This window comes from Micromys minutus, assembly GCF_963924665.1.
Source record: "Micromys minutus genome assembly, chromosome: 3".
In the NCBI taxonomy this organism is placed as follows: Eukaryota; Metazoa; Chordata; class Mammalia; order Rodentia; family Muridae; genus Micromys; species Micromys minutus.
In genome coordinates this window covers 28,536,771-28,558,095 of record NC_137972.1, presented here as the reverse complement: position 1 = coordinate 28,558,095, position 21,325 = coordinate 28,536,771, and the positions used below count along the sequence as shown (strand labels likewise).

The window sequence follows — 21,325 nt, the reverse complement described above, 5'->3', positions numbered from 1 at the left end:
TGTGAAATCCTTTTGGTAAGGGAAACTTAACTACATACAATACTGTCGATTCTTTAGAAGTTTGTTGACCTTTTCTTTCAGATTTAATGGCATCCATTTTGTGTGTGTGTGTGTGTGTCTGTTTTATGTTTAAATTTTCTTTTCTGATCTAGGAGTCTTCTGGTCTATTAAATCCACTTTTTTAGTTCTTTATTAAAAATATTCCTGTTTTTAAGTTTGTGTGTATGTAACTTTGTACACTTGAACACAGGTGCATAAGGCCAGAAGAGGGTGTTGGGTTCACTGGAGTTAAGAATTACAGGCGCTGGTGACTGCACACTATCTGGAAACTACTCCAGAGATAAGAACATGGAATATCCAGTGATAGATTCTTTTCTTTCTTTCTTAAAAATTGACACAGGCTTCTCGAACTCACAAACCTGTTGCCAAAGCCTCCCTAGTGATGAGATTATATGTTGTGGTTACATACACTACACTGTTCACTTAAGGTGGTAACAGCTTCAGAATATTTTAAGGTTGAAGACAGTTTTGTACTGATTATTTACCATCCAGCATCATCTTAACAAGAAAAAGACACCTTGGGGAGTATTATGAAACTCTATGTGTCTGCAACGAAGAGAATGAGCAACAACGCGAACCACCTAGGGCCAGCCACAGCCACAAACTGGGAGCTCCCAAGAGTAGTGGTGGCCCATCGTCGCCGGAAGTGAACTCGGAAGTAGCGCTTCCCTGCCCGCGGCCTGCTGGGACTTGTAGTTCGAGTCCTCGATGATGCCCCGGAATCCTGCGTTACCAGGTGTGGGTTCTACCTACGCAAGAGGTGAGCAGGGCTGGGCTGCCCCAGGGGCGGGCAACGGTGTCCTAGTTCAGACGAGGGGGCATTGCCACTCGGAGCCAGGCTCAGAGGCTGGGAAGGCGCCCTGCGGCTGAGGTCCCACGTATTAGCAGCCACGGTACCCCCAGTCACATCCCGTGAACAAGGCCACCCTCACGCGGGGGGTGGGGTGGGGCTGCAGCAGAGCAAACCACCGCAGGTCCGAAGTCACCCTCCTCTTGCTTAGCCAAGCTCTCGCCTGGGTGGGTCTGAGGACTGAGTGGTTGACCTTCTATCGATCGCATGACTTGGCCTTTTTCCAATCAATGATGGTCTTCAGGAGACCATGAGAGGCTCCTAAGATAGACCCCTAAGAGATTCGAAAGGTACTGTTTCCTCTGTGTAGCACTCCCCTCTGCATCCTAGAAACCAGTCAGATTGCTGAGAATAAGGGCTGACGAGGGATATTGGGTATATGTAATACACGCACTAAGAGAAGATGCACAGAAGCTACTCCAGATCCTCAGTACAGAAACAGGTTAGCCTAAGGAGGGCGTGTCAGAACTGTCTGAAGAAGAATCTGAGCCTCCTTGAGAATATGACCATGCTCCAGGTGACTTGGGTTTTTGGTTTTGTTTTTTTTTTTTTTTTTGTTTGTTTTGTTTTGTTTTTCTTTTCACCAAAAATGCCTCATCTCTGAGCTAGATACAGCTTTTCTTTCTGAGAACAAAATAGGAAATCACCATTGAGTACCTGCCTAGCGTGACGTCGTGTACCCTGTGGTTTTTCTCTTTATTGTCAAGCTTCATTGGGTGTTTTATACAAAGGGAACGAGAGCATTTGGGACATTAAAATATTATGTATCTAGCAAACGGTTTCAACAGGTTCAGCATAGGGTCCACTGACCCGGAAGTTCCACATTAGTTCCTTCTACTCTGCTTTGTCACCATGTGGAGTACTCAAAACCTTCCACCGAGCTCTTCCGAAAGGCTCTCCGGAGCATTTTTGCCCTGTAGTCTGGAAGTCGGCTTATCCTGTCGTGTATGTCACCTCTTGGTTGCTAAGACCAAACTGTCTTGGGTAATGAGTTTGTAAGGATCAAAGATTTATGTCTGCTCACATTCAGCTCTTTTAGTCTGTAATCACGACTCCGTTTTGGACCTATAAAACAGAGTTTTGTTCACCTCGTGTGGGAAAGACCAGGATCCCAATATCATCTTTCAAGGAACATCCCCAGTGACCTAAATTCTTCCCACTAGGTCGTACCTCGAAGGACTTCACCATCTCCTGACCTCAGGGGTGTCAGAGGTTGGCAACAAAGCCATTTGGAAACTGAAATAAAACTGTAACTCATTGGAGATCATTCAAAGTTAGTATATGCCCCGTCTAATGCTAAGTGGGAAGACAAGGTTAGGTACTGAAGCTTTTCATCAAAGAATTCATCTTCTTGGTGAGCAGATAATATGTAGCCATCATACATATGATGGTTAATCCTGGCTGATAATTGGATTGAGAGATTCCTAGGAATTAGTGAAGCATATACTTCTTCCTGACTCTCCGCGGGTTTTTCCAAAGAGTATTAGATCATGAGGACTCTGGCCTCAGGAATGGTTCACTGTGGATTGAAACTTTCAGACTGTTAGGAAGGTGGCAGAACCTGGATGGAGGAGTAGGTCACTGGGTTGAAGTATATGCTTGGGAGTCTTTTTCCCCCCAGCTCTTTCCTTTTCTGCCCTACTTTATGCCTGCCATGAGCTGAACAGCACGTTTCCCACAGTGCCCTACCGTGACGGGGGTCTAAAACCGTGCCTCAAATAAATCTCTCCTTTTCTTTTTTAATTTTACTTGTCTTTTTTTTTAAAGATGTGTTTATTTATTTCATGTATGTGAGTACACTGTAGCTATCTTCAGACACACCATAAGAGGGCATCTGATCCCATTACAGATGGTTGTGAGCCACCATGTGGTTGCTGGGAGTCAATCTCAGGACCTCTGGAAGAAGAGTCTGTGCTCTTAACCTCTGAGCCATCTCTCCAGCCCCTAGATCTCTCCTTAAGTTGTTCATTTGGGTATTCGGTTGCAGCTACAAGAAAGCAAGTGTGTGTTAACAGTGATCATAGTTCACTGTGACAGTGAAGGACATGAGTAATTTAATTAAACAGCTGCTCAGTGGCCACAAAGCCATGCCTGAAAAGGTACATCAAAACCACATGGTGATTTTTAAGACTTTAGATTCCTAGCCCTGCTGAAAGGAGAACAGCACTTCCCTCTCATTTTCCCCATCTCCGTGCACCCAGTGTTATTGAGAAATATCTCCGCATATGCTTGATGCCAGTGATTCTAAGGCAAGGTAAAATGAGTTGCCTAATTAGGTCTTTTATGCTCTGATTGCCCCGTCCCCCTTTCACCAACATGTCTGCATATTTAATTATAATAAATTTTAAATTGCCAAATATCTGCCAGGTGGTGGTGGCACACTACTTTAATCCCAGCTTTTGGGAGGCTTAAACAGGCAGATCTCTGTGAGTTCAGGCAGCCTGGTCTAGATAGTGAATTCCAGGCTAACAGGATAGTAAACATATGGGGGGGGGGAGTTAGTGAGGGAGGGAGAGAGAGAGAGAGAAAGGAGGAAAAGAAGGAAAGAAACAAAGGAAGGAAGAAAAGGAAGACCCTGGTAGTTGACCTCAGGCCTCCAGCTTTTCGTTTTCCCCATAAACCACAAGTAGAAAGTTACCTCAAGCTTAGCGTTAGGAGCATAGGGCCTTCAGGGTGGGTGCATCCTTCTTTGCTCTGATGCTGGTATTTCAGGAGTGGGAGCAAATGTCTATCATCCCAGCACTCAGGTGTCAGGATAATCACAAGTTCAAGGCCAGTCTGGGCTATATAATAAGACTCTATCTTGAAAGGGAGGGAGGGAGATCATTATCCTGGATTTAAGCTAGATTTCTTCTCCTCTCTCTCTTCTTAATGAGATGATATCTTGGTATATTTCCCAGGCTACCCTCAAACTCATGGATTAAAGTTAATCTCCTGCCTCCGCCTCCTAGGTAGCCAGAAATACAGGTATATGCCACCATACCTAGTTTAGGCTGAATTTAAAGAGGATGGGGTGGCTCTTCACATTACCAGCAGCAAAAATCAAGATCTTCTTTATTTGGCAAACACAGTCCTCCCACAGAAAAAGAAAGTCCTTACACAGAAGACAGTGAGCTCCCTTGGGGCATCAAGAGATTGGAGAGGACTTCACAAAGATGAACGTGTCTAAGGTCCTGGCTCTACACATTTCCTCCTCTAAGCATCTGTCAGTTCCATGATGATTATTTATTCAACACTGACACAGTTACTGGTTGCAGGCATAGTAGATAGATTCTGGGGCCTGAAAGAAAGTTCGGTGAGTAGAAGGCGCTGGCCATGAAGTTTGATGACCCGAGATCAATCTCTGGGATCCACTCCCCCAAGTTCTCCTCTGACCCTCACACAGTCTCTGTGGCAAGCATGTGCTCACAGACACAGTGTGCACACCCTCAATAAATTTCTTTTAATGCAAGAGCATTACATTAGCAGTATTCTTCTGTGTGCCAGAGTTTGTCCTTGGTTTCTGCTGAAAGGCTAACCTCCCCTCCTCCTCTGTGACCGTGGAAAATCATCCCATCGTCATGGACCTTGGTTTCCTCGTCTCTGAAATGGGCTTTCCACTGCTGGGATTTTTAGGTCCTCTGTTGGTCGTATCATCTCACTTTTTAAACCGAGCCTTTGTCAGCTGGATTCCAAGTCAGTTGGTGAGCATGTCCCCTGTCATTCAGCACTGCTTGTCATAATAAAAGTGTGGCAGAGAAGGGATGTCCCTGGTACATTCTAATGCTTGAGAAAGAGACTTGTGTCTAAATCTTAAAAGGGGGTGGGGGCTGGAGAGATGGATCAGCGGTTAAGAGCTTCTCTTCCAGAGGTCCTGAGTTCAAATCCCAGCAACCACCTGGTGTCTCACACCATCTGTAGTTGGAGCTGATGCCCTCTTCTGGTGTGTCTGAAGACAGCTACAGTGTACATACATACAATAAATAAATAAATCTTTAAGGGGGGGGGGAGAGGGACAGGCTCGTGAAGTGTTCTGAGGCTGGAAATTCTAAGATGGATAGAAGTGAATGAATGGGCAGAAGCAATGTGGAAGGAAGTCTACCATAGTATATATACTCTGCCATGTTTAGATAACTCCAGGTATGATGTCAGGCTTCTGCATTACTGTTTCCCTCCCCTAGTTAAATTGCTAGATACAGTAAGAGAGACTTGGAAATGGAAGTGGAAGGTTATCTGATGCTGTCTCTAACACCAAACAGCTTGATACTTGTCCAGTAGGGATAGGAGGAACAGGAGACTCCGGGTATCCTCGCCTTCTGCTTCACTTGGCCTTAGGATATTGAGTCCACTGTCCCACAATAAGTTAGCCACATGCCCTGCAGGCTGTCCTGTTTCCTCAGTTGCCTCTACCGTGGGTGAAAGCTGTCTTGGCTAGTCAGGTTATAAGACAGTGCTGCCTTCTGATGAGATGGCTACTGAATGCCTCCTTGTTGTATAACTGAACTTCGGGCTCTACTTGGCTCCTTTTGTTTCATAACATGTTCCATCACACTAACTTTGCAGAGTGGGATTTCTTGGCTAGTGTCAGCCCACGAACCAAGAAGACATAGGCAAACAGAAATTGAGAGTAAATGTTTATTAAACAACAATGTAATGGTTCTTCACCACAGGTGGTTTGAGAAAGACTGCCATCAGACAAAATTCTAGAGAGGAGACTCATGAAGTTAAATGAATAAATAATCGGATTCCTTTTGTGTGCCAGGCCCTGCTTGAGGCCTTGAGGAATGATGTCAGCCTCTCCATGCTGGGGAACTTTAATGGGGATAGATCGAATAAGAAAACAAGCTAAGGGGGTTGGAGAGATGGCTCGGTGGTTAGAGCACTGACTGCTCTTCCAGAGGACCTGAGTTCAAATCTCACCAACCACATGGTGGCTCACAACCATCTGTAATGGGAGCTGGTGCCCTCTTCAGGTGTATGGTGTATTCATACATTAAATAAATAAATCTTTAAAAAAAAAAAAGAAAGAAAACAAGCCAAGTCATATAAAGAGTATAAAGAAATTAAAACCGGAAGCATGGTAGTGAGTGTGCTCTGGATTAGGTGGTCAAGGAGTACTTGGGGAGGGAGGCAGCATGGCTGAGACTTGATGCTAAGGAACAAGAAATGAGAGATGGGAAAAGAACATTCTAGGCAGCAGCTAGTCTAGAGAATAAGTCTGATGATGTGGCTCAAGGACCACAGTCTCCAAGGCCAACGGTCATCCTAAGAGGAGTGACTGAGGTTTAGGCTCCTGCTCCTTCTCGCCAAGCTACTTCTTTTCCTAAATGGGTCATGGTTTCCTTCCTTATTATACCTTTCTTCCCTATTTCCTTTTCTTCAGAACTTTAAAGACATGAACATTTGAGTTTAGTGCCCACAGTCTACTTCCACAGCTTGCTGGTGTACAGTATTGTGTATTATGTATGTTTATAGACTTTACTTTGAGATTATTGTTGTTGATGTATTTGTCTTTCATCCCAGGCTTGTCAGACAAAAAGATTTCTATTTTGGAGGCTGGAGAGATGGCTCAGTGGTTGAGAGCATTGCCTGTTCTTTCAAAGGTGATGTGTTCAAATCCCAGCAACTCCATGGTGGCTCACAACCATCTGTAATAGGATCTGATGCCCTCTTCTGGTGTGTCTGAAAACAACTCTGTATTCATATACATAAAATGAATCAACAAATCTTTTTTAAAAAGATTTTTATTTTGTGTCTTTTAGCTCTAACAGTTATGAATACTGGTTAAATAGACATTTAGTCATAAATTAAGTGAAATGGAATGAGATGTTACTTGTGTGAAGCACAAGACTTATGGTCTTTCACAATAGTTAAAAAAAAATACACACACACACAGTAACCCAAAAGATATAAATAGAAGCACAAACTAAGGGCTGAGGTTACTGAGGTAGAATATATGACTACCATGTATGAGATCCTTGGTTCAATCCATAGCACCACAAGAAAAGGGAAAGGGAGGGAGGAAGGAAGGAAGGAAAAAAAGAAAAGAAAAAAAAAGCTAGCTATGTTCTGAGTTACCAAGTGTTCAGGCCTCAGGGACCCCTAGCCTGGAATCTGTTGTTCTTATCACAAAATTCTCTGTTTCCTAGGAGAGTCAAACACAAATTCTATGGAGAATCTTCAAGAGAAAGGCCTTCAGGAGTCTGGAGAGATGACTCAGAAACTAAGAGCACCCCTGGCTCTTGTAAGTTCAGTTCCCAGTGCCCACATGGTGCCTCACCACCCATGACTCCAGTTTTAGGAGACCCGGGTACCTCTTTTCTCTCCATCAGTACCAGGCAGGCGTGTGCTGCACACACTCGCAGGCGAAACACTTGACACATGAAATAAGTCTTTAAGACAAGAGAAGGAGACTTCAGGCTTGACCACAGTGGGCTTCCTAGTGGCTAATTTTGGAAGAAATGGCCAGTCAGTAGCTGGAGGTTGAGCTTATATTGTAAATCTTCAAGAAGTATGCACAGATAATTGAAACAGATTGCTGCCAAAAATGGGGACAAGTGTCCTGCCATATATCCAAAACCCACAAATTACGGTGACTCTTTAAAGTTATTTCACAAACATTGGAAATGAAAAAGAAAACGTATCAGTGAAATCCCAAGTCCAGACAGGACTCCTCTGAGAAGCTGTGTAAGGAGCCTTGGGGGAAAAGGTCTCTTTGTAAGTGAAGAGGGAGAGAAAAGAAATAAGGGAGGATGGTCATCCCATTTACCACTGTTTAGAGAATTGTCAAGTCAAGCTGTCACCTGATATAACAGAACCAGCACCTCTGGCATTCTCTGCTGGGACAACTTGTCAAAATGTCCATTGCAAAGACTCTTTAATTTCCTTTGACTGTAACAGTAAAGGCATTTTTAGATGAGAGCCACCATTGGTCACTTGGAGTCTTCAGAAAGACCACACAGGGAACCCTGTGACTGGTGATTCTGAGGAGATGCTTATCATCAACCCAGATGGTCATCTCTTCAAGAAAATCCCCACATCAGAACAATACACGCATGATCAGCATGGTGAGGACGTCATTCAGAACCGATGTGTCATCAGAGAGACCACCTAAAAGAAAAGGCCTGCTGGTGTGAGCATTGTGGGAGGGGCTTCACCAGGCGCTCGAGTCTGCTTCTGCATCAAGCAGCCCACATGGATGAGAAACCTTACAAATGTGACAAGTGCGGGAAGGGCTTCACCAGGAGCTCGAGTCTGCTTGTCCATCATTCAGTCCATACAGGTGAGAAACCTTTCAAGTGTGACAGGTGTGGGAAGGGCTTCAGTCAGAGCTCAAAGCTACACATCCACCAGAGAGTCCACACTGGAGAGAAGCCATATGAGTGTGAGGAGTGTGGTATGAGCTTCAGTCAGCGATCAAACCTGCATATCCACCAACGTGTCCACACGGGAGAGAGGCCCTACAAGTGCGGGGAGTGTGGGAAAGGCTTCAGCCAGAGCTCGAACCTGCACATCCACCGGTGCACCCACACAGGAGAGAAGCCGTACCAGTGCTGTGAATGTGGGAAAGGCTTCAGCCAGAGCTCAGACCTTCGGATCCACCTCAGAGTGCACACTGGAGAGAAGCCCTACCACTGTGGCAAGTGTGGGAAGGGCTTCAGCCAGAGCTCCAAACTCCTCATCCACCAGAGAGTCCACACGGGAGAGAAGCCATACGAGTGCAGCAGCTGTGGGAAAGGCTTCAGCCAGAGCTCCAACCTCCACATCCACCAGCGGGTTCACAGGAAGGAGCTTCACTGAGTAACATAAGCCCACTCAGGAGTTCAGAATACATTTGTTGTAAGGACAAGTATTTTTTACAGCTGAGTGTGCATATCAGAAGTAGAATGCTTCCTTAGCACGTATAAGGCCCTGAATTTGCGCTCTAGTACCATGCACACAGTTTTCAGCTTAATACTTTGTGCGAGTAGGAATGTATGTTCATGCAGAGAGGGGTACATGTGTTGTGCTGGTGTGTGCATGTGCGTGTGGAGGTCCGAGAACATCTCAGATGCTTATCACATTTTTGTTTGAGACTGGGGATCTGTCAGTCAGGACATGGAATGTCACCAAGTAAGCTAGGCCAGAGTCCACTTCCCAGGTCACAGTGGTTAGGATTACAGGTATGTGCCACCACATTAACTTTTTTATGTGGATTCTCAATCTCTCTAGACAAGAGCTTTGCTGATTGAGCTATCGCCTAGGGCCCCACTTTAATACGTCGAACCTTTGCATTCCTCAAAGGAAAGCAATAGTAAGGGTTATTCAGATACAGCCCCACAGAAGAAATCGATGCTTCACTTAAAGAATCCCAGTACCCAGCACATTCTATGCTATACAGTGAATGGACCGTTCTGGTTCCTCCTTGGGGTCAATGTATATTGCAATTCTGCTAGTGTTAGAAGAATATTCCACAATTTTACCTGCAAGAACTTTGTATTTTTCTAAGCACAGCATGTTTCTCTTTGTTCATATTCTCTGAGAAATTGGAATTCATGTTTTCTCTGGAATTATGTGCCTTGTTTTTCATATTCCTTTGAAGTCCTAAATAGCCCTCTTTAAACTGTGACCACACAATGTTCGAGGGTGGGGCAGGGGCACTGGAGGTGTAACAGGTGTGATCTGTTGTGTTAAATACAAAAGTGTACATCAGTTTATGCTCACACTTCAGGAAGTGCTTCCCCATATACTACTGTGATGGAAAATGCACTCCGCCCCTCCTCTCAGGCAGCTATTCAAGAATGTAAATTTACTCGTTTTTTTTATGCAGTAAAGTTAGCTTGCTGGGGATACTTCCAGAGTTAAAAAACAAGGGAGAAATCCTAAAGCAACATAGCCAAAGTAGTTAGGAGAGTAAACCTAGCACCGGGTGCTACAGAGAATAGGTGATCCAGCAGAAGAGCTGAGGCAGAACTGGAGAAACAGTACTTGGGGAATCAATCAGTGGCAGCCAATCAGAGGCCTCAGAAACCATAGTAAGACTTGATAAATTAAAATTGACTAGTGGAGCTGGAAGGTGCCCCACCCCCAGCTTTAAAACAAGCACTTGGGAGACAGGCAAGATGATCTCTGAGTTCTAGGCCAGCCTGGTCTACAGAGTGAGTTCCAGGACAAATAACGCTACACAGAGAAACCCTGCTGGGAGCTGGGGGTGGGGGTAGAAGGAAAAAAGTATTGACTAATGGAGAAACTACTAAAGAATGTATGTGCCTTTGTTTAACAGGACTAATCTATTTTCAGGACAGTCCTAAAATGATAGTAAATGATTGCCTATAAAACTACAGCAGTAATGAGAACAAGAGGAAGATAATCATCAAATGAGATCTCAGCAAGAACTCACAGGCGAGGAAGATGGGTGGGTGGGCATTCTATCAGTGCAGAAGCGGGTACAGTTTATGCCACTCACATACGGGGTTAAAAAAAAGACAGAATCTGTTTGGTTTCAGGCCAAGAAGTGCTTAATAAAACGAAGGCTGGGAATGAAGCATGCTGGGAAAGCCGTGACACTAAAGACTAAGGCTATGTGGCACATTCCCTTCGTCCCATGTATACATGGACTTTCTCTCCAGCTGCTATGTAGAGCCAGCCAGAACTTACCCTCCAGTAAAAGTTCTGAGGCATACCTGGAGATTCTTCTGGCTATGGGAATCCAACAGTAGAGCAGCTGTCTAGCTCTGACGTACAAGCTTCACTGTTGGTGAGTACAGGCGCCTTTCAGTTACAGATATTTTGGAGTTCTGAAGTGACTGGCTAGCACGAACAGAAGGGTGTGTATGGCTGAGAAAACACTGTCCGTTACCTGGATTCACTGCTATTTGTATAACAGTCCACTCAGCAGCAGCAGCATACTCTATGTTTTCAAGCGTGTGTATTATAAATTAGAAAACAAATCTCTTTTTAAAATGTGAATGGAGGGGCAGTAAGTGACTTAGTCGTGCCTGAAACCTGGGTTTGCTTCTCAGGAGAGAACCAACTCCCAAAAGTTATCCTTTGGCCTGCCATACACGTGTGTGTGCACGCATATACACGCAACAGATAAAAAATGTAAATTAGTTTTTTAAATTTAAAAACCATCTAAGATACATTCTCTTTGAAACAGAAGAACCTCCAGATATCTAGAAATTAAACAGGACCTGACTCCTAAGTGAGCAGCAGGCTAAAGAGAAAGAAACAAGGAGAATTTGTAAATATTTTGAATGACTACTAGAATTAGAGAATCCTGTTAAGACGATGCTTAGAAGAAAAGGTGTGGTGTTTAATGTGTATCTTAGAACAGGGAAAATTTCAAAATGCTCCAAAGTCCCAAAGTAACTAGAGAAGGCCAGGGGTAGTAAAGACTGAGGTAGAAGGACCATGAACTCAAGGCTAGCCTGGGCTACATAGCCCATCTCAAAGGAAAGTGCATGCTGAACACAAAGCAAAGAAAAAGAGATGATAAAGGTAGGAGTTTAAAATTAATGAAATAGCAGACGGACAAACACAAAATACAGAACTACAGCCTGGCTCGTGGAGAAATGCTAACAGTCGATGGTCGCAGGGATGAAAGAGCAACACTACAGATCTGACAGACATTCCAGGGAACAGAGGAATTTTAGCATCAAGTTCACAGCTTAGATAAGAATTTCTGTTAAAGGCACATACTAACAAATCAGTCAAAATACCTTAAACAGCTATGTTTTTTTTAAAAAAGACACCGATAGGTGCTGGAGAAATGGCTCAGCAGTCAAGACGATTTGCTGCTCTTGCAGAGGACCTGGGTTCATTTTCCCAGCACCCATGTGATAGTTCAAAACCAGTTACATCTGTGACGCCAGTTACCGGGATCCCAATGCCCTTTTCTGATTTCTGTGGGCGCTAAGAATACATGTGGTACATATACATATATGCAAGCAAAACACATAAAATGAATAAATATAACAACAAATCTTTATGCATTTATTTAATCTGCATGCATTTGGACGTTCCAATGCTGCCTTACACAGATGGAAGCGAGAAGACACTGTTCTTGATTTCCACACATCCCAGTGAATGGACTCAGGTCATTAACTTGTTAGTGATTACCCCCCCCCCCCCTTCTGCTGAAGCCTCTCAACAGCCCTACTGAATGGGATTTGTAGCTGGTAACATTTTTTTCAAAGAAAAGTCATGGCCTAGATGCTACAAGTAAGTTCTACCAACCACTTAAGAAAGATACAATAGGGGCTGGAGAGATGGCTTAGCTTTCAAAGCACTTGCTACTCCTCTAGAAGACCTGGGATTGATTTCCAGCATCTACATGGTAGCTCACAACCATCTCTAAGTCAAGGGATCTAACGACCTCTTCAGGCCTCCTTGGGCACAGAATGAACTTGGTACACAGGCATACTTGTAGGTGAAACAGCCATGCACACATCAAAGGGTTTTTTTGTTTTGTGTTAAAGAAAGATACATGTTGGAGGTGCATGCCTTTACTTCCAGTCCTCAGGTCTGTTACACAGAGGAACCCTTCCCTGTCCTGAAAATCAAAGAAGAAAGATACAAATCTACACAGAATCTCCCAAGAATCCCTTCCTAATCCATTTGTGAGATCAGTATGACCCAGTAACCAAAACCACAAAAGGTATCATAAGGAAACTATATGAGTATCTCACAAATATAAAGCACAAATCTACTTGTTAAAAATAGTAAGTCAGGGGCTGGAAAGCTGGCTCAGTGGCTAAGAGCACATGCTGCTCCTCCAGAGGACCTGAGTTCAATTCCCAGCAACCACACCAGGCAGCTTACAACTGCCCATAACCCAGCTCCGGAGGAATCTGAAACTTCTAACCTCTAGGGGCACTGCATTCATGTGCACATACACTCCCCCACACACAATTAAAAATAATAAAAATAGCCCAGTAGTGGTGCAAGCCTTTAATTAACACTCAGGAAGCAGAGGCAGCCTGGGATCCTTATGAGTTTAAGGCCAGCCTGGTCTACAGAGCGAGATGAAGGACATCCAAAGCAAGACAGAGAAACCCTGTCTTGAAAAATCAAGAGAAAGGAAGGAAGGAAAATAGTAAGTTGAAAGCAACAATCTCACAGATGCGGTTCACACTTATAATGCCAGCACTTCTTAGGCAGAGCTAGGAAGATCCTGGCCTTGTTCCCTTAGCAAGAGCCTCTCAATAAGAACCCAAAGGAAAACAGCAATCTCTAAAGCAAAATAATGTGTCATGGTGAGGTAAGTGAAGTCTGTCCTGGAAATATAAGGGAGCTTTACCATTAGAGCAGTGGGGTGTGGATAGAGAGGAGGCTAAGGGATGGCTCAGCAGTTTAATGCACCTACTGCTCTCACAGAGAACCAGGTTCAGTTCAAAGCACACAGTAGGCAGCTCACAGCTGTCCATCAAGTCGAGTTTCAGGAGATCAATGCTCTCTCTGGCTTCATGGGCACCAGGCATGCAAATATGCATGCAGGCAAACCATAAAATAAAAATAAATGTTTAAAAAGAAAAGCGGGACAGGAGATAAAGCTCCGTGGGTAGAGTGTTTCTGGTGTGAATGAGGCCCAAGGTTCGGTCACCACCATGAAAGAGGAAGAAAAGGAAGGAAGGAATGTGAATTCTAGTGGCTGTCTCTGTGATCTGGGGAAGGAGGCAGGATAAGGGGGAAGGGTTACTACAAACACTAGGGAATTCACACAGGAGCCATATAACAGCTGAAAAGGAGAAAGAAACAAAAAGGTAAGAAAGAGCACGGCCAAAAGAGCCCATGCATCGTCCTGGCTTCGGGTCGATCAGCAGAGGCCTTGTCCAAAAGGTAAGGCATGTGGAGAGAGAGAGGCAGCACTAAACCACACACAAGCTGAGAGGTCTCAAATTCAGCTGCAGGTTCTGAAAAGCTAGTCATTCCACTGGGCAGGTCAGGGAGAGAAATCCCATGTTGACTATATGACTGGAAGACAATGGCCAGGCACTACCTTGAGAAGGAACCTATGTTTAAATCTGGGCTATTGTGGAATCCAGAAAATTATAAATACACAACTCAGGAAGCCAGAATTTAACCTCCCATGGCCCAGGCTGAAAAACAAAGCCAGAAGCTGTTTGGTGAGCAGGATGACCAAATGCTTACAAGTCACAGAGGGCAGGTGGTGGGAAGTTAGGTCAGTCAGGCAGGCGTGAAGGGACAGAGAAGGGCAGTACAGTCACCAGGAGCAGAGCTCAGTTGAGATCTGATTACCCTGAACCTGAGGTCAGCAGGTGCCATTAGCCTCTGAGGCCATCTATCTACTATTCAGTGCTATGAGGTCAAGCTCGGTGAGGCTCCTGAAGACTGTTAAGAGCCATAGCTGCATCTAGCAAGGAGGTTGATACCCAGCAGGTTTTACAAATATGAAGATAGGCCCTGTACAGATCTTCATGCTGTCTTTGTGGCCTCGTCTCTCAGCTTGAGAGGCACTGTGTAGTTAGAGTATTAGCCACCAACTCAGCCCACACACAAACATGTAGCTAGTGTCACTCCTGGTGTTAAAGAATGGAGGCTACCAAACTACAAACAGCCTGTCCTGGTCATTGGACACTTTGTCCAGTACAGGCCTAACACCAGCATAAATTATAAGAAAGACAAGAGTCCTGAGAGTCAAAAAAATGTTTAAAAAAATAAAGACACGGATTGAGCACAATACAAAAATAAGTGGATAATTTTAATGCTTGGCTTATATCACAAAGACAGTGTGTGATTTCAATACTCAACTTACACCAAATATCCAAGATATACAAGGACCATCTCATTCAAACCACAGCACATCACATGCTCATGAATTGACAGGATTATTGTTGTGAAAATGGCTATCCCACCAAAAGCAATCTAGAGATTCAATGTAATCCACACCAAAATTTCAATGCACTTCTTCACAGATATTGAAAAAACTCTTAAGGGGCTGGAAAAATGGCTCAGTGGTTAAGAGCACTGCTTGCTCTTCCAGAGGTCTTGAGTTCAAATCCCAGCAACCACATGGTGGCTCACAACCATCCTTAGTGAGATCCAATGCCCTCTTCTGGTATGTCTGAAAACAGCTACAGTGTACCTAATATAAAATAAATAGATAAATCCTTTAAATTTTTTTAAATTTTTTAAAAAAATTCTAAATTTCATGAGAATGCAAAAGGCCCAGTAGAACTAAAATAATACTGAATTAAAAAACAAAACAAGGGCTGGAGAGATGGCTTAGCAGTTAAAAGCACTGCCTGCTCTTCTAGAGGTCCTGAGTTCAATTTCCAGCAACCACATGGTGGCTCACAACCATCTGTAATGGGATCTGATGCCCTCTTCTGGTGCGTCTGAAAACAGCTACAATGTACTCATATAAATAAAATAAACAAATCTTTAATAAATAAATAACAAAACAAAATAAAAACCAGCCTCTGAGCAGGGCATGGTGGCCTATATACTCAGAGGAAAGGCTGACCTCTGTGAGTTCAAGGCCAGCCTATCTACAGAAAGAGTTTCCAGGACTGTTATGCAGAGAAACCCTGTCTAGAAACCTCCCTACACACAAAATTAATAACTTTTGAGGTGTGTCCTCTGACCTCTGTTTGCCTCCCATGACATATTGACACATATGCGCCCACACACATACATACTCATTCACACCAACTAAATTAAAATGTGACTTTTAATAACTAAATGGCCATGTGAATAGCCTGTGGCCCTGGCTATCCAGGACACTGAGGCAGGAGTTCTGGGCTGCAGAGTGATGTGCTGACGGCGTGTCTGCTCCGCACTGTCGATATCATCACCTCCCCGGGGGGCGGGACAGAAAAATTAACAAAATTAAAACTGAAGAAATCGAGGCAGACAGTACAAAAGGGAAAGACTCCCTTATGTTCATGCGCAAAAGAATCAATATCGTGCTTTTCCCCTGCCGCCGCCAACTTGCTCGGAAGCGGAAACTCGGATGCGTTCAAGATTCTGTGTCCACCGCCATGGCCGAGGAAGGCACAGCTGCTGGAGGTGTCATGGACGCCAACACTGCTCTACAAGAGGTGCTGAAGAGCGCCCTATCCACAATGGCCTAGCACGTGGCATACGCGAGGCTGCCAAAGCCTTAGACGAGCGCCAAGCCCATCTCTCTGGGCTTGCATCCAACTGTGACGAGCCCGTGTATGTCAAGCTGCTGGAGGTGCTGTGTGCCGAGCACCAAATCAACCTGATAAAGGTGGAGGACAAGAAACCCGGGGAATGGGTGGGCCTCGGGAAACCACGGAAAGTGGTCGGTTGCAGTTGTGTAGTGGTTAAGGACTATGGCAAAGAATCTCAGACCAAAGATGTCATTGAGGAATACTTCAAATGCAAGAAATGAATAAATAAAATTTTGACTCAAAAAAAAAAAAAAAAGAATCAATATTGTGACAATCCTACCAAAAGCCATCTACAGTCTTAACACATCCTAGTCGAAACTTCTCCCCTACTCTCTGCAGAAAAAACAAGACAAAATAAAAAACCTGAAAATCCACATGGAAGCACAAAAGGCAACAGATAGCCTAAGCAATCCTAAACCAAAAGAACACCGCTGAGAAGGAAAACTCTAGTCCTATTGGATGATGGCGGCAGGAAGAGGGCTCAGTGGTCACGGATCACTGCGCAAGCATGAGGGCTTGGGTTTGGTTTGGTTTTTTTGTTTTTTTTTTTTTTAATTGGGTATTTTATTTATTTACATTTCAAATGTTATCATCCCCCTTTTCTGGTTTCCCCTCCGGAAACTCCCTTTCCCATCCCCCTCCCTGTGCTTCTAAGAGGGTGCTCCCCACCCACCTGCCCACTCCCACCTCTCTAGTACTTGAGTTCTATCTCACCACCTACATGTAAACAAGGAAAAGAGCTGGGTGTGGCAGAACATGCCAGTAACTCCATTCAGAAGAGACCCTATCTCAAAAAATGAAAAGGAAAGAAGAAAAAAAGCAATAATTTTCAGCCTCTAATTCATTCACATTTGTAGTCACATACATTTGCAGGAACACGTATAAACACATCCATACACAAACTAAAGAGACAGTAATGTTGGAGGTGTCACTCTACCTGATTTGAAGTTATATTATAGAGTTAACATAAAGAATAAATAGCCTAGTACTGATATGAAAGTGGATATATGGATCAATGAAACAAAAGACAGAAGTCACAGAACAGATCAGCCCGCACAGCTATGTCTACCTGGCTTTTTGCAAAAATCCCCCAATACTCATGGATAAAAAGACATGTCTTCAACAAGTAGACAGGAAAACTAGAGTCCAAAAGTCAGCTCCAAGGAGAGTGCAGACCTCAACTGTGAGTGAGGTGTGAACAGAGCTACAAGAGGCTTTCCTTTCTAGACGGCACTATTTACTGCAAACCTCTCATCAAAAGAAACACATCCCGGAGACAGAGGCAGGAGGATTACCAGGTTCAAGAGCAGCTTGGTTTATATAGTAAGTTCCAGATATTACACAGTATCTGGACTACACAGTGAGACTTGTCAGAAAGAAAAGATGAGGGGAGGGGGGAAGAAAAGAGGACAGGAGAGAAGAGGAAAGAAAGGAGATTGGAAGGAGGGGAAGGGAAGGGAGGAGAAAGGCTAAAGGGAAGTAGGGGAATGAAGTGAGGGGAGGGAAAAGAGAATCATCTGAAGAAAAGAGAAAGCCCAGAAACTTAACAGAAATAATAAATGATAAAGACACAATTTCAATTTTTAAAAGATAAGAAAATACAACTTAGGGCTGGAGAGATGGCTCAGTGGTTAAGAGTACTGACTGCTCTTCCAGAGGTCCTGAGTTCAATTCCCAGCAAACACATGGTGGCTCACAACCATCTGTAATGGGATCTGATGCTCTCTTCTGGTGTGTCTGAAGACATGCAGTGTACTTATATAAATAAAAATAAATAAATAAAGGATTGATGAGAACAGAGGGCACTGCCCAGAGAGGAGGCTGGGACAGAGAGAGTGAAGATAAGACAGAAGTACTAACAGACCATACAAACATGCAGACATGGGAAGAAAAGGTTAGACCTGTGGATGACGAGGAAGAGCCTTAAAGAGCATGTGAAGTCAAGGAGAAGAATCACAAGTAATCAATGGACTGAAGGTCATGACGGAGAAAGTCACCTGATGTCTATTGAAATGCTGAGGAACAGGACAAAGCTAAGGCTTTTAGTCCCTTGCATGCTGCTGACCTCTGGTTCATCTTCACACAGACATTGGAAGCAAGACTGACTATAAAAAACCTTTAGTGTGACTGGGGTCATGTAAACTGTGCACAAGTCACACTTGATCAATGAAAAAGCACCACCTTTCACTTACCTGCAGATGACAAATGGTATCCCTAGGAAGAAGCAGCCACACCTGTGTTCTAAAGGACAAATTCAAACAGTAATTAAGTCTGTAATTTATAATCTATATAAAGAAGGCTAAGAATGTAGCTACTGCTTGGTAAGGCATGCCTATATCTGAGCATCCAGGGAAAGAGGCAGGGAGGATCAAAAGCTGAGTCATCTACAACATGTGGGGGGGTACATATGGCAGTTTCAAAAATTATAATGATAATAAATTACAAAAAAAGAAGCTGTGGACCTCAGACAAGTTTCCTGGTGAATTTGTATCAGAAATTAAGGGATAAGTATAATTAGTGGAGAAAAATCAGGATGGAGAGATTTGTACCACAGGTAAAGGTGCTTGCTACCAATCCTGATGACCTGAGTTTGACCTCCAGAACCAGACTGTGGGAAGAATCCTAAACAAACACACACACACACACACACACACACACACACACACACACACACACACTGGGGGGGGGGGGATTAAAAAATAAAAGTAAAGAAATGAAGTCAGGTGTAATGGCAGAGGGCCATCCTGGTCTACAGAGTTCCTGGACAGCCAAGGCTACACAGAGAAACCTGGCCTTGAAAAACAAAAGCAGGGCTGGAGAGATGACTCAGTGGTTAAGAGCACTGACTGCTCTTCCAGAGGTCCTGAGTTCAAATCCCAGTAACCACATGGTGGCTCACAACCATCTGTAATGGAATCTGATGCCCTCTTCTGGTATGTTGGAAACAGCTACAGTGTACTCATAAACAAGTCTTTAAAAAAAGAAAAACAAAAAAGAAAAACAAAAGCAAACAAAACAAAATCCCCAGCATCCCTCAGGAACTTGTAAAAGGGATTTTGGTCCCCATAAGGAGGCACACCCCCCCAGAGCTATTCATTCTTATGATTTTTATAATTTGTCCACCCTAATCTCTCTCTCACTACCCTCCACTATCCTTTCCTGTCCTCCCACTTCCACAAACCTGGCCATGTCCTGTCTGCTTTCTTTTCTATCAGCTCTGGACTCCTCCATATGCCTCTGGATATTTTCTCTCTGTTGTCCACAATAAAAATCTTACCCCTTCTTTACTGAACCTTCTCAGACACAAGTACCAGCTGAAAAAACTAAAAATCTATGGGCTGGTAAGATGGCTCAGCCATTAAGCACACTAGTTGTCTGGCAGAGAACTCAGATTTGGTCCCGGCACCCACATGGTGGCTCACTACCATCTCTAACTCCAGTTTCAGGAGACTGGCAAAGCATCCATTCATACACATAAAGCAAGTAAATTAAAAAAAAAACAAAAATCTAAAATAATCTGTACATAAAATGTCAGAACCAATAAGGCCACAAGTTCAAATATACCATATATACTTACATTTCCACAAACTAATAATACCCAGGAAAAATCCCCATAGAAGATGACCAACATTCCTGAGAAAAATTAAATTATACTTAAGTGCAGTGCATGTTTTTAATTTCAGCATTTAGGAGGCAAAAGGAGGATCTCTGTGAGTTTAAGGCAGCCTGGTCTACATAGTGAGCTCCAGCATAACCAGGACTATGTAGAGAGACCCTGTCTCAAAATAAAACAACAACAACAATGACTAAGTGTTCATAAATTGTAAAGTTAATCTAGGTGTTCTTAATGTGACCATTCTAAGGCAATCTTTGGATTTAAAGCAATACCAAATGTCATCAGTTTGAGAATTGACAATTATAAAATTTACACCAAAATAAAAAGAATTAGCTAATCAAGGCAATCTTAAAGAATAAAGACAGAAAGCAATGCCTACAGAAGTGCACATTTATTTATGGGTTTCTCTGTGAAATTCTGGCTATCCTGGAACTCTGTAAACCAAGCTGATCTCAACTTTTAAAAAAGACCTGCATCTGTCTCTGGAATGCTGGGATTAAACATGTGTGTGCAACCAACCTAGCTGATATGCACATTTTTTTTAATGGTTTAGAGTATGTGGGGTGGGCGCAGGGCTAGCTAGAGACATCTGCAATACAACTGAGAATACAGGACACACACACACACACACAGATATCTTACAAGGACTCTCCTGCATTTCTGGTGGGAAAGTATTAATCCCAAAAACGGAAGGAGAAAGACCACTGACTCAAACCATCTTGGCCAAATTAAAGCAACCAATTTATTAAAGCAACTTTTTTATTCATGTACACAGCTGCCTCTTCTTAAGGTAGGGTTCGGAGGTCCGCACTGAATGTGATGATTACTGGATTTGAAATGTGTCTTTCTTGATTTATTACTTTGTTCTGTTATATAAATCACTTGATCAAACCATTACTCCATTAAACATAGAATTTGAAATTACTTAAAACTGTCATCCCGAACCAGTCACTTATATGTAGCTCTAGAGTAAACTCCTTCTCTGCGTCAACACCTAAAGAGAGGAACCGAGGCACAGTGTGAAGTAGCGCGATCTCCACGAAACCCTGGTGCTCTTACGTTTACACACCCGTACGCCTCCCGAACTGGGAACCAATATAAAGTGTACCGGACTAGTAACTTGACTGGATCACTTCCGGGAGCCTGCTCTAGGAACATCCGGTATCCGGTTCTCTCCAGCAAGTTTAGTAGCTCGCACTACCACCATTTCCGGTTCTCTCCAGCAAGTTTAGTAGCTCGCACTACCAGCAAGTTTAGTAGCTCGTCCACCATTACCAAGTATGACGCAAAAGCCCAGAGTCACCACAAAACCCAAAATACAAGCGCCTCAAGGTAGAGGAGACCCCACAGCGGAGGCAAGCGGCGTCATGCGCACCGTTTCACCCCCGCGCAGCTTCCCGAAACCCCGGGAGGCGCGTGCGCCCTGAGCACAAGCCCTAGGCTGCTGGTTGCGCCGCGCGCCCTGAGGCGCCAAACTGCAATCCCGCGTTGCGGACGAACTTGCACTGCGCGTGCGCGAGAGTGTCGGCGGCGCGTCGTTTTGTGTTCCCGGCGCCGTTCGCCAGGGGGCGTACTGAGCCCTCCCGGCGATGGTGGTTGCAGCGCTGTGCGTGCGCAGACACAGCCGCGCCCAGGTTCCAAGGGACCCGTGCGGCCCCCGGGACGAAAATCAGCTAGACC

At 44.0% G+C, this 21,325-nt stretch overlaps 1 protein-coding gene and 1 pseudogene across 2 annotated transcripts; both read left to right on the top strand.

Annotated features, from left to right (window-relative positions):
- The first annotated feature begins 699 nt into the window (after positions 1–699).
- On the top strand, positions 700–9,343 carry ZNF239 (zinc finger protein 239). Its single transcript, XM_080914705.1, has 2 exons — positions 700–820; positions 7,039–9,343. The coding sequence occupies exon 2, from the start codon at positions 7,979–7,981 to the stop codon at positions 8,687–8,689; it is 711 nt and encodes a 236-aa protein (XP_080770831.1). The 5' UTR covers positions 700–820; positions 7,039–7,978; the 3' UTR covers positions 8,690–9,343.
- A 6,435-nt stretch (positions 9,344–15,778) lies between these two features.
- On the top strand, positions 15,779–16,250 carry LOC308418275 (small ribosomal subunit protein eS12-like; annotated as a pseudogene). The gene has a single exon. The product of its transcript is annotated as a small ribosomal subunit protein eS12-like (transcript).
- Positions 16,251–21,325: the final 5,075 nt, after the last annotated feature.

Excerpts from the sequence above, each read along its gene's own strand:
- ZNF239 (XM_080914705.1), top strand. The coding sequence starts at position 7,979 with ATGTGTCATCAGAGAGACCACCTAAAAGAAAAGGCCTGCTGGTGTGAG.